This window comes from Rhododendron vialii, chromosome 6a, assembly GCF_030253575.1.
Source record: "Rhododendron vialii isolate Sample 1 chromosome 6a, ASM3025357v1".
NCBI classification, from domain to species: domain Eukaryota; kingdom Viridiplantae; phylum Streptophyta; class Magnoliopsida; order Ericales; family Ericaceae; genus Rhododendron; species Rhododendron vialii.
In genome coordinates this window covers 33,186,896-33,201,501 of record NC_080562.1, presented here as the reverse complement: position 1 = coordinate 33,201,501, position 14,606 = coordinate 33,186,896, and the positions used below count along the sequence as shown (strand labels likewise).

Genomic DNA, 14,606 nt, shown 5'->3' with positions numbered 1-14,606 from the left:
TGGCAAGCAAACTGACTCTTGCACCGGAGGGCCATCCCGGAAAACCTCCGGTGTGGTTCCTTAGTCGTGCTTCGTTTTGCAGGACTGAGCAAAGGAGACAAGAAGCTAACCCGAACCATCATTCAAAGAGGACGAACCACCCAAAATGGAGTCCCACAATTACACTTTTTACTCACTAACTTTTCAAAATGGAATCTACTTTTAGGGACAAAATAAACAATATACCAACTTTTACCCATTAACTTTACAAAATGGACACTTATTAAGGGACAGCCCAAAATGAAATACTGGACTATAATAAGGGGACGGAGGGAGTACTAGTTATTGCCTCTTGGGGTTTGAGCAGGGGATTTGGACAGGGATGAATCGGATGATAGGCGGCCGAGTAAGAACTTCACCGGTAGAACAGCTTGACCCCATGACCTCATAATAGAGAATGTACAAGGGTGGTCAATTAGTACAACTTGACCCCATGACCTCTCAATAGAGAATGTACAAGGGTGGCCAACTAAGTTCGCGAGTAATAATGAATGTTAATGCTAATTAATCAAAGGTAGAGAGATGGATGGACCACAATAATGAATGTCTTCAATTGAAATGGATGGACCTGGACAAGAAATATTATCTTGTTAGGTTAATTGGTGATTTTCGGATGTTGACAAATCATTGGATTCTATATTATTCTTGTTTCATTTGGGTTTGGGGACTTTTTCCCATTTATTGGTTTTAGTTACTCCACCCCTTGATTCTGCACTTCTCAAGTTGAAGAATAGATGAATTTCACCAGTAATTTGTATCTGTCAATAATCTTAATGCTATTCGTGTGTAATATATTGAATAGACCGTCGGGCTAAGCAATCTTAACAACTGCTTACCAGTGATGCTAGGAGGGACATACGTCTGAAACCTTCAAAAGTTTTGATAATTTTACGCTAGGAATCATGAAGCAATGGGAATTCAACGGATTTAGACCATTTTTTTTTTCCTAAGCAAAAAGAAAAAGAAAAGGTAAATAATTGGGTAGTGGTTAATTAGATCACATTCAGCCTACCTAGACTTTTCTTTTCTATGCTTTTACAAAAATGGTTTGGTTTTCTTCGGTGCATTATTTTTTATGGACCCAAAATTGGACCATTTGATGCATTGCCCCATAGTCTATGCCCTGCTTTTATTTTCTTGCTTGGAGTTCGTGCTAATTGGCTCTTTCCTTTGGCTTTTATGCGTTCTATGTCACACAGCACTGAAAAGATTGAAAAAATGGTAAATAATTGGGTCACAGCTGAAAAAAAGGGAAGATGTCTTCGGGCGGGGTTACATTCAGCCTAAACTTTCCAATAAACATAATTCCATTTTTTTGACTTTGAATAGATTTCTCACTTTATGATCAATCACGCAATCTCGATTCGAGATAGATACTGTTCAGTGTTTCTGGACACCACCACACCTCATGCATTCTCCGACACATATGAAGTCAATAAAGTCTTGGATCTCATATTAATGTGTGTTAGGAAGGAACCGGGCCAAGTGTACTGAATAATTCTTTCCTCAAGACTAAACAGAAATACTTTCCTTTCAGTAGCCATGTTACGAGAATCTAGCTGGGCTTCTTTGCCCTTACTCTTAGGAGTAATTATTCAATACTCCCAGAGTATATGAACAGTATACTCCATTCTCTCACATAACATGTGGGTTCCACATGTGTTCCCTGTGTGGGCTTCACATGTTATGTGAGAAAAAAGAGTATATTGTTCATATACTCCGAAAGTATTGAATAATTTTCGTACTTTTAGTATTTTGTTCAAAATTGGTAACAGTTAAGCGGGAAAAAAAAAAAAAAAGCATCAGTCTTACTCGAAAGGTATACACTATTACACGTCGGTACATCATTTTTTTTTTTTTTTGACAAAAGGGAGAAGATTTTATCTGAGAGGCGGAAAAACGCCTAAACATCAGAGAGGAGGAACCCCATGGGGGCAAGGTAGTTGTCCATAGACAAGACAAACTACAAGAAAGAACTTTCTTTGCACAAGCATGTATAGCCCTATTACAATCACGTTTGACAAAACTAAATTTACACAACTGAAATGAATTCTTCAATGCTAAAATCAACTCTCTCTCTCTCTCTCTCTCTCTCTCTCTCTCCTTCCTGGAATTGCCATATCCCACTATTCTCTTTTGAGTCCCGGCTGGCCTTCTAATCATCTAGCAACACAAAGACTGGATTTCTGGTGACATCTTCATCATTTCGCTTAGTAACGTATAAGAAAAGAGGTAAGCCGTAAGCCATGATATCCGAATGATCAAAAGTACTTTTACTTTTTTTTTAAAATTATGTTAGTGTATTTTTATTTTTTTTGTAAGTTATAGTGCATTATTTTCATGTTTTAAGCTGCAAGTAGATATTCCACTTTTGTCTCCCGTGTCATAAACATTTTTGTTTCTTTAGATTCACTGGCTGGTTTTTAGAAATTCCACCATCCCAAAATGATAGTCCCCTACGAAAAACGTTCAATTTTCTAATAAAAAATAACACACTTTTGTACACAATATTCCAAATTTCTTCAAACCAAATGAAAGATCACGATTAGTTCTTTAATTTTTTTGTGAAAACTTTTTTAAAAAAATTATGAACTAAAGTGCTTTATTTTTTATTCAAAAATTGCACGAAATTTTTTTGTGAAAAAAATTTTAAAAAAATTATGAACTAAAGTGCCTTATTTTTTATTCAAAAATTACACGTATTTTTATAGGAGACTACTAAAATGGGATGGATGGAGTAATATTTGAATAAATTTCTGTCAAACACTTAAAATCGATCCTTGTCTGTCTATTCAATTTGCATGTATATATTTAAGGTATATAGATAAATTAAAAAACTGAAATTTAGCCTCATATTTGAATCTAGTATAGTTTTATTAGAACTTTAAAATATAATTAGGAGGAGAAATTTCATTTGACAGAGAATTTCCAATTTTTTGACTTGAAGCAACAGTGGGATATGGCAATTTTGAAGCAAAGTTGGATGATCCGTAAACACCCTTCCCGATATCGGATTGAGATGATTTTTTACAGAGACCATAAACGAAGTATTTTGAACAAAATGAACGGTTCCGATTATCTTTGCGAAACCCAAGACTGGCACAAAAATGATTTCCGTGCGGCTGCTATACAGCATCTGCTGTACCTGTAGCAGCGTTCCCTGCACATATACAAAAGAGACAATTACAAAGATCTACAAATTTGAGGACCGGAATGACCGAAGTCTAGTGTATGTGCTCATGTAAATAATTAAGCTCATAATTAATGGATTCTAAATTGGTCAATGACCCATTAAAGACTCAACCCGTATACAACTTATTTAATTTAACCGAAACCCGCTCATTTGTCACCCCTAGTCTGAAGCAACTAAATATGATTCAGCCGAAAGATTCAATTTATAGTTAAATTAGAGCTTTGAAGTTAAAAGTTTTCTTTTGAAGAGATAAATAAAGCTAGTACAGTAAAAAAGTTTTGTGTTCGTTGTCGCAGGACTAGATTTGAGAGATAGCTAAAAGGCATGGCGATCTTCATTGCATCTCGTCGCCTCTCGGGCGGATCGACGACCACGTCCTTGTTGCGCTTCAGTGCTTGCTGGAGATCGTTTTCAACTTCTTTCAGGGAAGAAAGAGACACGTTTGGACCGATCATTGTTCCTTCTGATAAGTTGGTTACTTTCTTTCTCATTTACTACCTTCAACTGCCGCGCATTGCTTACTTTTGTAGCTGTTTTTTGTTCACGTAATATTTGGAAATTCATATTTTGACTAAAAAGTAGTCGCCTCACTGCAAGTGCCAGAATTTGCTTTTATGTACCCCTCCTGATCTTATTAGTTCCTGTAAAAATCATGCTAAGCTAGCTGCTAGATGTTCAGATTTACAACAATTAAATTGGCTTTGATCTATTGTATCGAGATGCTAGTAGGATATGAACATTCTCTTTCCAAATTGACTCAGATGAACTTTAATTGTGCCCAACTGCAGGTCAACATGGAATATGGTCTTGATCCATCCATTGGGAAAGCAATTATGCAAGCAGCTCAAGAGGTGGCTGAAGGAAAGCTAAATGACCATTTTCCACTGGTTGTGTGGCAGACTGGTAGTGGGACCCAAAGTAATATGAATGCCAATGAGGTAATGTACAATTTTTTTAGGGGTTAACTTTCTTTATCTTTTTTTTTTTTTTTTTCCCTATTTTTACTGAGTTTACTGTTACTTCCATATTTTTTCAGATGAAGTTAACGTTTTCATCTCCTCCAGTACTGATTACCGGTACTAGAATTTTTCAATTTGCTCTATTTCCAATGAATGTACTTCCAGGTTATTGCAAATAGAGCAGCTGAAATTCTTGGCCATCAACGAGGTGAAAATTTTGTGCATCCAAATGACCACGTAAACAGATCACAATCTTCTAATGACACATTCCCAACGATAAGCCTAATAAAGCATAGCATTGAGAATTCCTGAGTGTTGTAAACTGTATAACTGACTATTCATCTGCAGAAATTGATCTGCTCTCTTGTGGATGGTTTAATTTTACAGGTGATGCACATCGCTGCTGCAACGGAAATAAATTCGACATTAATACTGAAGATGAAACGTTTGCAGGCTGAGGGAAGTTATTTTCTGTTCTTCGGAAACTCTATTTTGTCTATTAGCTGAGGGAAGTTTTTTTTTTATGATGATACGGTACATGCAGTATATCTTCTTTTTATGCACAAAAATTACTGCTTCTTACTATTCTGCAACAATTACTTTTAAAAAGAAAATTGAAACATCCTGTGGAAGATTGTTTACTGTGAAAATGGTACGCGTATGTGGTGAGATGAAAATAGATATCAGTAATTTGGCCCCAAATTTTTTTAAAAAGATTACAATTTGATTTTTAAAAAATTACAATTTGGCCCTCAATTTTTTTTAAAAATTACAATTTGGCCCCTACCGTGTCCCCATCAGTGTCTCTCCCGTGTCCCCAGCCGTGTCCCGGTAAGAAATTTAAATTAAATTATGGGACACGCCACGTGGCATGTCCCATACGTGTCCCCGCCGTGTCTCCGTGTCCGACACTGCGATATTTCGACCTCTAGAGGTGTCGGTGCTTCATAGGTGGTACCACTAAACTTGCACACCATATACTCAGTTTTGCTCCTACTTGTCCGAAAACCCTTTGACTCTAATGCTTCCCTCCAAATTTCTAATTTTGTATCAACACCTCTAGCGGTTTCATCTATAAAGACAATATCATCTGCAAACATCGTACACCATGGGGATAATCCCATGAGCAAATCTATTTTGCAAAAGGATATGGAAAAGAAACTAGTCACATTTTTTAGTCATCAGTACTCAGTATAGGAATGCAGGTGAAATCAAATTTCTTTAATTGTGTTCCTCATAGAGACCCCCAAGAAAAGAAACTAGAAAGGTTACACTTGCAAAAAAAGGTGCAATCAACTAGCAACCTTAAAAATTATGGGGAGTGTAATCGCAGGCCTGCAAATTTTCATCTGTCTGACTGTCTTATTACCCGTTACATAATGCCTCTGACTATACCAAGCTCCAATTCAACATGGGTTTGTTTGTCAACTTGAATTTGGTGTTCCGGAAAGTTTTTGTTTGGTCTTTTTACGTCAATTTTGTACCACCTTGGGCATAGAGTCATCTCACCATGAGTTTATCCACCATTGTAAATATCATATCTTGTAGTAGGCTTTAGGATATGTGGGCGATGGAGGCTCTATGGGACTGCGGAGGGAGCCTTGAGGGAAGCATGACGGTCACTGAGCTGGCGTTGGGTAGTCAGGGTGGAGTCGGTGAACTGAGTGAGGTTCTTTTGGTCTCGGAGGGGAGAGACAGAAAAGTGGAGGCTTGGAGCTGGAGAATCAGGGTATAAGGTTTAGTGGGAAGGAGATGGCTATGTTGTGTGCAAGGCAAAGGTTATTTCCTAAATATAGGAGGGTCAAGCCATGGAGGCGAACTCACCTGGTTGTGTGGACAGGTGCTTCCTTTGCTAGCTCAACATTTGGAGGTAGCCATCGCTATTATTATGGCATCGGACTCTCATGTCTCCAAGTAAGAGACTATATTGGTTGGCATGCTATGTGGTGTTGAGGTGCTATGGAGCACTTCACGTGTCTCTATCACAATTTCTGTAGTCTTATCTAAGTATTGTAAAGATGCAAGTCCATCTACTGAAAATTGGGTCAAGACACATCCCCTAAGCCTATCAACTAAGTCACCAGAACCCAAGATTTAAGAGATTTTTGCGGTGCCTCATGACTGTTGTACCATTTCAAAGGCTGTTTCTATGCCCTATACTCACCCTACTAACCTAGGCTCGCCACTTAGGCAAGTTTAGACGGATCAAATGCATATCAGGTGAGAAATAGACTCAAGTGGAAGATCCACAGGGCAGTGATGGGGGAAGACCGAGTGCACCAGCACAAGTGGAGGAGATGGTGCATTTCGTTAGAAGGTTCGTTGACCTGATGGTGGGAGAACTAACCGTACCTAACAGACTGTTTGGGGATTTGCGTTGGTCCAGATGTCACCTCATGAGGCTTGAATGGGAGATCATTGCTAGGGGAGGGTAGGGAGATGATGTGGTGTCACATGGGCGTGCGAGCCCATTACCTACAAAAGCTAAGGTGGCTTTTGAATTGGCGGTCCTTCTCCTATCAATTATGCAAGTTATGGTTAGATCCTTTTTTACCCTGATTCATAAGAACTATTGTCTGTCTAATAGTAATTTGGTGAAGCGTTCTGACCTTGTCTTTATGTGTTATGTTTTGGTTGTCATGCTTCTATCTTTGTCGTTTTGTAATGATACATGTATACTTCAGTTATATCTGCAAAGACTGCTATCTATCAAGCTTATTTGGTTTTGCTAGTCAGTGGAGTTCAAAGATATCATAAAAATTAGGCGTGGTCACACTCAAGATGCAACACCTTTGACTTTGGGGCAAGAGTTTAGTGGCTACACCACGCAAGTAAGCTTATTTTGCTACCAAACTTTTCCAGTGTTGTTTATTACTTTACAGCGGATTTGGTTTTGATTTTGACCCACTTGAAAGAATGGCGAAAGCCTTCATTACATGTGAAGGGATTCCTTACAGAATGAGCTCTGGTTGCAGGTGAAATATGGAATTGACCGAGTCCTGTGCACCCTTCCTCATATGTATCAGGTTGGCAGTTAGTGGTTGTTTATGTCTGGTGATTCTATTCTACTTCTACTAAAGATCTAACAGGTTAGAGGTTGCATGAGCAGCTTGCGCAGGGTGGCACTGCTATAGGGACTGGATTGAACACCAAAAAAGGGTAGACGCCTGCTTTATTTGGTGCTTGAGACCTTTCACCTACTTCGATGAGACTTCGGATTCTGTGTTCAGTCTGTTGGTCTTGTTTCTCTTGAGTCTTGTAGTTTAAGCTTTCTATGACCGGTGTTTTTGCAATGTACTTGTTCTACGTGCATGCACAAACTAGACTCAAGGTTAGAATCGTTTGTTCTTGATGCAGTTCATTTGAAAACTACTCACATATCCATTTGTCTTAATTGTTGAACTGGTGTTAACATATAGGATCCTTGGACTTGAAGTTATACAGAATGGTGTTGTGAGAATATAGTGAATACATTGACAAAATGGCCAAAGTACTTGGAACATGGGGTTTGAGAAATAGCACAAGGGAATTTGCATTTTTCTTTTCAGGGTCTCAATAATTGTGCAAATTCTTGATAGGAAATTTTCCCCAAAGAATCGGTTAAGTGTTAGAGAAGGAAACTAGTCTAAGTTGTCTGAAAGCTAAGTTTTTAATTTTATCTGAATGGATACCATTCCCAAGAATCAGTAGGGTAGAGAAGTAGCTTTGTCCTAGTTGTTTGAAGGAGAAGATGGTTTGTCACCTGGTCATGAGCACCAAAGTTCCAAAATCTCACTACACATGTGGTCTTAGTGAAGTCTATAATGATGATTGGTTTGGTTTGTGTTGCGGACTCCATTTCTCAATATCGTGACCTTTTCAGGTTTGATGTAAAGATCGCTGCAGCAGTAGCTGAAGAAACAAACTTGCCGTTGGTCACAGCAAAAAATAAATTTGAAGCACTGGTTATCCTTTGGGTCCCCTGCATTTTGTTGCGGTTTTCATATTTTGTCTCCTAATGACAAATCAGTTTTGCCTCTTCTAATGATTTTTGGTAATGCCAGGCTGCACATGATGCTTTTGTTGAAACTAGTGGAGCCTTGAACACAATTGCTACTTCCCTGATGAAGATTGCAAATGACATGCGGTTGTTAGGAAGGTATGCATTTTCATCTGTTAACACAGTGTTTACACTGATAACTTCTGTGTGTTTACATTGTTTCATGGTCCAGTGGTCCACGTTGTGGCCTTGGTGAACTCATTCTTCCTGAAAATGAACCTGGCAGTAGTATTATGCCTGTAAGACCTTTATCCTCTCTCATTTCTGATTTTGGCTAGTCCACAGAGAATCAGGAAAAAAAATTAAAAGGAAACTTACTTTGTGTGCTCTTACTCTATTTCAGGGGAAAGTGAACCCTACCCAGTGCGAGGCCCTTACTATGGTTTGTGCTCAAGTAAGGTTCAGTGTCTTATTCCTGTTTACTTAGATTTTAAATGTCTGGAGTATGCCTTGGATGCTTTTGGAAATACAATAATACTTGCCCCAAAACATGTAGTCGTGACTTTTACTTATGCTTCTATGACATTGTTTTAGTTCGTATCACTATCAATTTCTTTTTGTGTTTTTTCACTCAAGCAACTAACTTTGTGCATCTTAGGTCATGGGAAACCATGTTGCCGTTTCGGTGGGAGGATCAAATGGCCATTTTCAGTTGAATGTTTTCAAGCCTATGATTGCTAACGCTCTTCTACATGTAAGTTCTGTTAGCATTTTATGTTTGTGATTGTTTTTGGAGAGCGCATAATTTAGAATGTTCGATTTAGTAGCCGCGATGACCCTATTGCATCTGATAGTTAGCCACCGCTAGCTCTAGACTGGTATTACTTCTGTTGGAGAGTTCACTGATAGTATCAAGGCTTTAACTGTTTGAAGTTTGCTCAAGTGCTTTATTAGAGAAGGAAATGAATTTTAACATCTTCTATTCTTTTGAAAGTTGTGGTTTATAACCATTTCAATATTTCCAAAATTATTTGTAATTATCTGTACATTTTCGGGTACTGATTGGATTCCCTCTACTAGTATCCTTTGAGTGTAGCCTTTACATTCTGAAATTGAAGAGCCTCTCTAGGAAGAACTGAACTGGTACCAAGTAACAACATGAATTGCTTTAAATCTTTGTGGTAAATGCATGCTACGATTACAGTGGACCGACTTTTGTTTTAGAAAAGTTCCCAAAATCTGACTGTTCCTTCGAGGGAAAAAAAAAGGCAGTAATTAAAGTTGACCTAACCTGGTCCATTTCTCACATTACCCAATGGTTCATGCATTGTGGAGATGCCTAGAATGTTATATTATCTTAATAGTAGTTCACATGGACTTTCATAGAGTCCTGTGAATGCCTTTGGATTCATTTTTCATTACTTATTTATGATGCATTGCTTACAGTCAGTGAGATTGATAGGGGATGCATCTGCTTCTTTCGAAAAGAATTGTGTAAGGGGAATTCAAGCCAATAGGGAAAGGATTTCAAAATTACTGCCTGAGGTACGTCGGCGAAGGCCACTAAGGATTTTTTTGCCTTATTCGACCAATGCTTGTTAAATCGAACTACAAATTAATTATTTCTTGTTTCTCGTTATTTTTCTGGAATTCACTTCAGTCGCTAATGCTCGTCACAGCTTTAAACCCTGTAAGTTACCCCTCACATGTTTAAGCTGAACCTTTTCTGCGCCTCTCTCTCTCTCTCTCTCTCTCTCTCTCTCTCTCTCTCTCTGCGTGTGTGTGTGGGGAAAATTTTGGTTTTGGATAATATCTCACGTTGCTTCATTTCAGAAAATTGGTTACGACAATGCTGCAGCAGTTGCCAAGAAAGCCCTCAAGGAGGGAAGCACTCTGAAGGTGACGGCTCTCTAGCATTTTTATGTCATACTGGGATGTCTTTTGGCAATTTAATTTTTCCCCATTACTCGCATTTAGGAATCCAATGAATTAACCTTGTCAAATTTTCGAACGATGTTCTTGCTCGTGCTGACGGAGTTTCAATCTTGCAGGAAGCTGCACTAAAACTTGGAGTACTGAGCGCTGAAGAGTTCGACAAACTTGTAGTTCCAGAGAAAATGATAGGTCCCTCAGACTAACTAGCATGATATATATGCTTTCAAAGTTTGTGATGATCCCTAGTCCCCCAAATAGTTTCAATGAGGTATTGTTTCGCACCATTTTCCTCCATCTGGTGCAGGGGCAGACACCTTGGGGCATGTGGGGTCACGTGCCCCATGTCCGTTTTAAAAAAAATTCCCAAATTTGTATATGTACTAGTGGATGCCCGTGCCTGAAAGCACGACACAACATATTTTTAACCCAAAAGTGAATGGAATTAGAGAAAATAGAAAAGTAATAGATGATAATAGGTACTCCATTTTGTTAAATTTCAAGTGAGCCCGTCTACGTTAGAGCACAATCAAAGTCCAAGAAAAATCAAACTCAGTGTAATAATTTATTAACTCTAACACGTGCAATAAGACCACATGCGCGCCCCTGCACGTTTTATAGGCACAACGCAAACAATGATGCCAAAAGCCCCAAATTACCTTGGTAGAGAGGAGAGGAGAGTCGGGTAACCCATAGCAGCTATATCAACTACAACTTCACGGCAATCATCAATAAAGTAACAGATTCATATCATCAGATTGTTGGGGCTAACTTTGAGGTATTGTCAGTGTTGAGTACTCTCTTCAACTCCCTGCAAGTGGGTGGTGGAGCCCTCAAGATTTGTTGAGGTGCGCAAAAATTGACATGAACATCTGAGTTATCAAAAAGGAAGTACATGAAAGGAAAATAAAAATGTTCTTTTTTTTTTTCCTCCCATTAACAAATAACATATTAGACTACAAAAAAAACTTAAGGTCCTTACCCTTGAATCCTTAAGGGTTGACCGAAACCAACAATGGGTCAGAATTATAATCAGAATCTCAACTATATTTGTAACGTCCCAATTCGAGTCGTTACAACATTGATCATAATTTAGCGAATCAAAATCTGACCGACAACCTGTCTCACAAATTTTTTATCCCACAATTGACTCATAATAAGTAGTGAAGCCTTCATTGTAGATAAGCAAGATTTGTATTAACAAAAAACTGGAAGACATGTACAATTACGCAGATCATACACCAATCCATACACATTTAGGAATATAAAAATCAATATCATCGCAAACCAAACCACTAATTCAATTAACACTAATCCTGTCATGACCATAGAAAAGCTCCAACAACAGTATCGTGGATTTCGTGATTGCCCATGCCTAAAGGCACGACACAATACGTCGATCAAAAAAAATGGCGCGACACAACATTTTTTATTACAACTTAAAAAAAATTATTCATGGAGAGAAACAGTGTACTACTCTAGACAACATGACACGAAATTGCCTCAAAACATCTAACCTAGAGAGCGGGAGAGAACGTGTAGAAACATTAGAATACTGGAAAAATAAAAAGATTTGATTACCTCTTGTTCTGACAAAGTAGAGGTAATGACCCTCTCTCTTTCTCCAATCAAGGTATGAAGGAAGCTGATTACTTCTCTTTCTTGGAGAAGCTTACGAATTAGATTATTAAGAAAAAACGTAGATTCATTGTTGAAGGAAAACGTATGTACATGCTACTCCGTTTTGAGGAAACAACGTAATTATCAACTTTAAAAAATAAAGAATGTTTCCTTTTAGCGTATGAATCAAAAAATGTTTGTTTCGTTTTTTAAAGTAGAAAAATCAACCTAAAAGGAAATTATTGAGTTGGATGTAGGAAAATTAAATAGAAAAGCCTTTTTAAGGAAACAATGTAAAAGCTATCAATTGAAAGGATTTACCGGTCATAAGGTTAGGGGAGTTTATATTAGGAAGTATATTAGAAAGTATTCTCTCGATTAGATGGCTACAACTAACATGAAATATTGATCGGATGGTTGTAAAGGGTGCTGGGTTTATATGTATAGACAAAAATCGCTCTGTTTTATAATCAATGGCTACAACTAACATGAAATATTGATCGGACGGTTGTAAAGGGTGCTGGGCTTATATGTATGGACAAAAATCGCTATGTTTTATAATATAGATATATATTATAGATATCCAACATGTGCAAGAAGTTAGTGTTTGGTGCAGTGGTAGATGGCTCTCTTTTAGAAATAAAAGATGTGGGTTCGAGTCCCACTCTATTAAGATTGTTTTGTTTTTTTACAAAATCTACTAGAAACTCTTTCACAACCAAGGTTTCCCCACTCCCCAATATAAATCCGCACATTGTATTTGTACATTTTAGTCCCCGAAACTTGTAATTGTACAGTTAATAAGAAAAATAGATGATGAACATATGATAATTTTGTTTTATCGCATATAGTTAAGGTGCGCAAGTTTGTCCAAGTAACTTGTTAAAATACATATATACTTTAAAATTCTTACATTATCATGAATGCTAAAATTATTTTGGTGTAAATGTGCTTAATTGTAACTCATATATTATGGTGTTACAAAGAAAATTGGTGCTCCCATTATGTCAAATTTCTGGGTACGCCACTGATCTGGTACTGGAGGTAATAATGATCCAATGTCCTGGAAAAACACTATTCTTGAGGCTTTTCTCTGCTTAGCTTGTCTTTTGGATCTTTTTAATGACATGGCTGTTCATTTGGGTTAATATTGATATAGCCTCCTACATTTTTATGTCCCAAATATTGATATAGCCTCCCACATTTTTATGTAGAAAAACAGTGGAGGAAATTATTTGGAAGAGGTCCATAGAAAACTATTCTTATAAAATCCTTTGAGAACTTTTTTCGTTTACCTATGCTTCATTGCTGCATGGGTAAACAACTTCTATACGCAATGGAGATGCATTTTTTGAACTCCTTGAACACTACGAAGCCACAGTGTAGGAGACTCGACCATCTATAACTAGTCCAATAATAGATGTACCTCCAAAAATCAAGGAAAAAAACACATTTTACTTGTATTTCCCCTAGTCTTAGCCCTGAGGGGAGCTTTCTATAGTCACACTTAACACAAAACCTGTTCGTGTTAAGTGTTGACTTAAAAATCATTTTCAGAAGTAAAACAAAACAAAAATCAGTAACTGTACTGGAAACATTATACCGTGCGGTGTTGTGATACACCGCATGATGTAGTGGAATCCGACGTACGGTGTTATGTTTTTCATCATTCGTTTGTATTGTTTGTCTTGATCACATCAGTGGCGGATCCAGAAATTATTTATAGTGGGGGCACATAATTATTCTTAATCTTGAAGAATTACACCGTCAACTACAATTATACATCATTCCAAAAGTTTTCGAATATATTCACATATATGTATTCTCTGCTAGATTCTTTCATTTGAGTGGTGAAGCAGCGAAATACATTTTTTAAAATTTTATTTTAATGTTATGTTCCTCTTAAGCATTATTTTTTTCTTCCTAATTTAATAAAAGGACCTGATTCCCTGCAAGTGCAATTTGTCCACAATTATATCTCCCCTCGTCAATCCAAACCATTCATATGATAGGGATCGTCATATAAATTGTCCAGTAAAAAATCTATATTGATTAGACTTTAAATTGAAATGTTCTTATCAGGCTGTTATTAGTGTCCGATTAACTTGATTTTTTGTGATGACAAATTATTTGACAATCTCTACATTATACACATCTTGAATTATCATAAAAAGATCCATAATTGTTGCGAAATATACTTTACAACCCTAAATCAAACAAGAGAAAACCTTAGTTGAAAAAAATTGTATGGGAGGGTGTGGGGGCACGTGACCCCACGTGTCCCTTGGTAAGTCCGCCTATGGATCACATCTATCCGCTGTTGGCTACGCTAATGTTACTGAGAGATTGTTGCAGGTGCATTTCAGAATGAAGCTTCATTTAAAAACCACGTCTTTTGTCTTCTAAAGGAGGTTTTCATGATCATTCTCAATGATCTAGTGCATCAAAAAGGGTTTGCAAACTGTTTTATGGAAAAATCAATAAAAGTAATATAAAGAAAGCTGTTTGGATCAATGGTTTTCTTCATCTTGGAAATATGTAGTTATTCTGAAATATGCCTGAAGCTACACCGTACGATATTTTGACGAAGAATGTACGATGTAGTCAGTTATACCGTGCGAGATTCTGAGTAATAATAGTGGGCTGTCAATGAGAAGGTACACCGCGCGATGTACCATAAAACCATGCGAGGTATCTTGACAACCAGCTCCCTTTGACAACCAGCTCCCTTTGACACCAATGCCTGTGTTGTTGGCACCTGAGCAGACCATTGATATGCATCATCCTGTTTTCAAGATGACTATAACAATTCGCAATGAGAACCCTGATGGTGTCCAGGTCTATCCATATGTGTACATATGGATAATGTTTCTTAATAGCATTC

The 14,606-nt window shown here is 37.5% G+C and overlaps 2 protein-coding genes across 2 annotated transcripts in view; both read left to right on the top strand.

Annotated features, from left to right (window-relative positions):
• The first annotated feature begins 3,524 nt into the window (after positions 1-3,524).
• Positions 3,525-14,606, top strand: part of LOC131330670 (fumarate hydratase 1, mitochondrial-like) — an 89,765-nt gene continuing 78,683 nt past the window's right edge. Inside the window, exon 1 of the mRNA XM_058364338.1 lies at positions 3,525-3,702. Coding sequence (XP_058220321.1) covers positions 3,557-3,702 — 146 coding nt within the window. The 5' untranslated portion in view covers positions 3,525-3,556. The remainder of the gene's footprint in view (positions 3,703-14,606) is intronic.
• Positions 3,937-10,583, top strand: LOC131330709 (fumarate hydratase 1, mitochondrial-like). Its single transcript, XM_058364385.1, has 16 exons — positions 3,937-4,170; positions 4,357-4,466; positions 4,578-4,654; positions 5,886-5,893; positions 6,924-7,022; positions 7,167-7,217; positions 7,301-7,350; positions 8,054-8,135; positions 8,235-8,329; positions 8,403-8,469; positions 8,574-8,624; positions 8,829-8,924; positions 9,617-9,715; positions 9,831-9,860; positions 10,004-10,069; positions 10,222-10,583. Exons 1-16 carry the CDS (start codon positions 3,952-3,954, stop codon positions 10,306-10,308), a joined length of 1,287 nt encoding a protein of 428 aa, XP_058220368.1. The 5' UTR covers positions 3,937-3,951; the 3' UTR covers positions 10,309-10,583.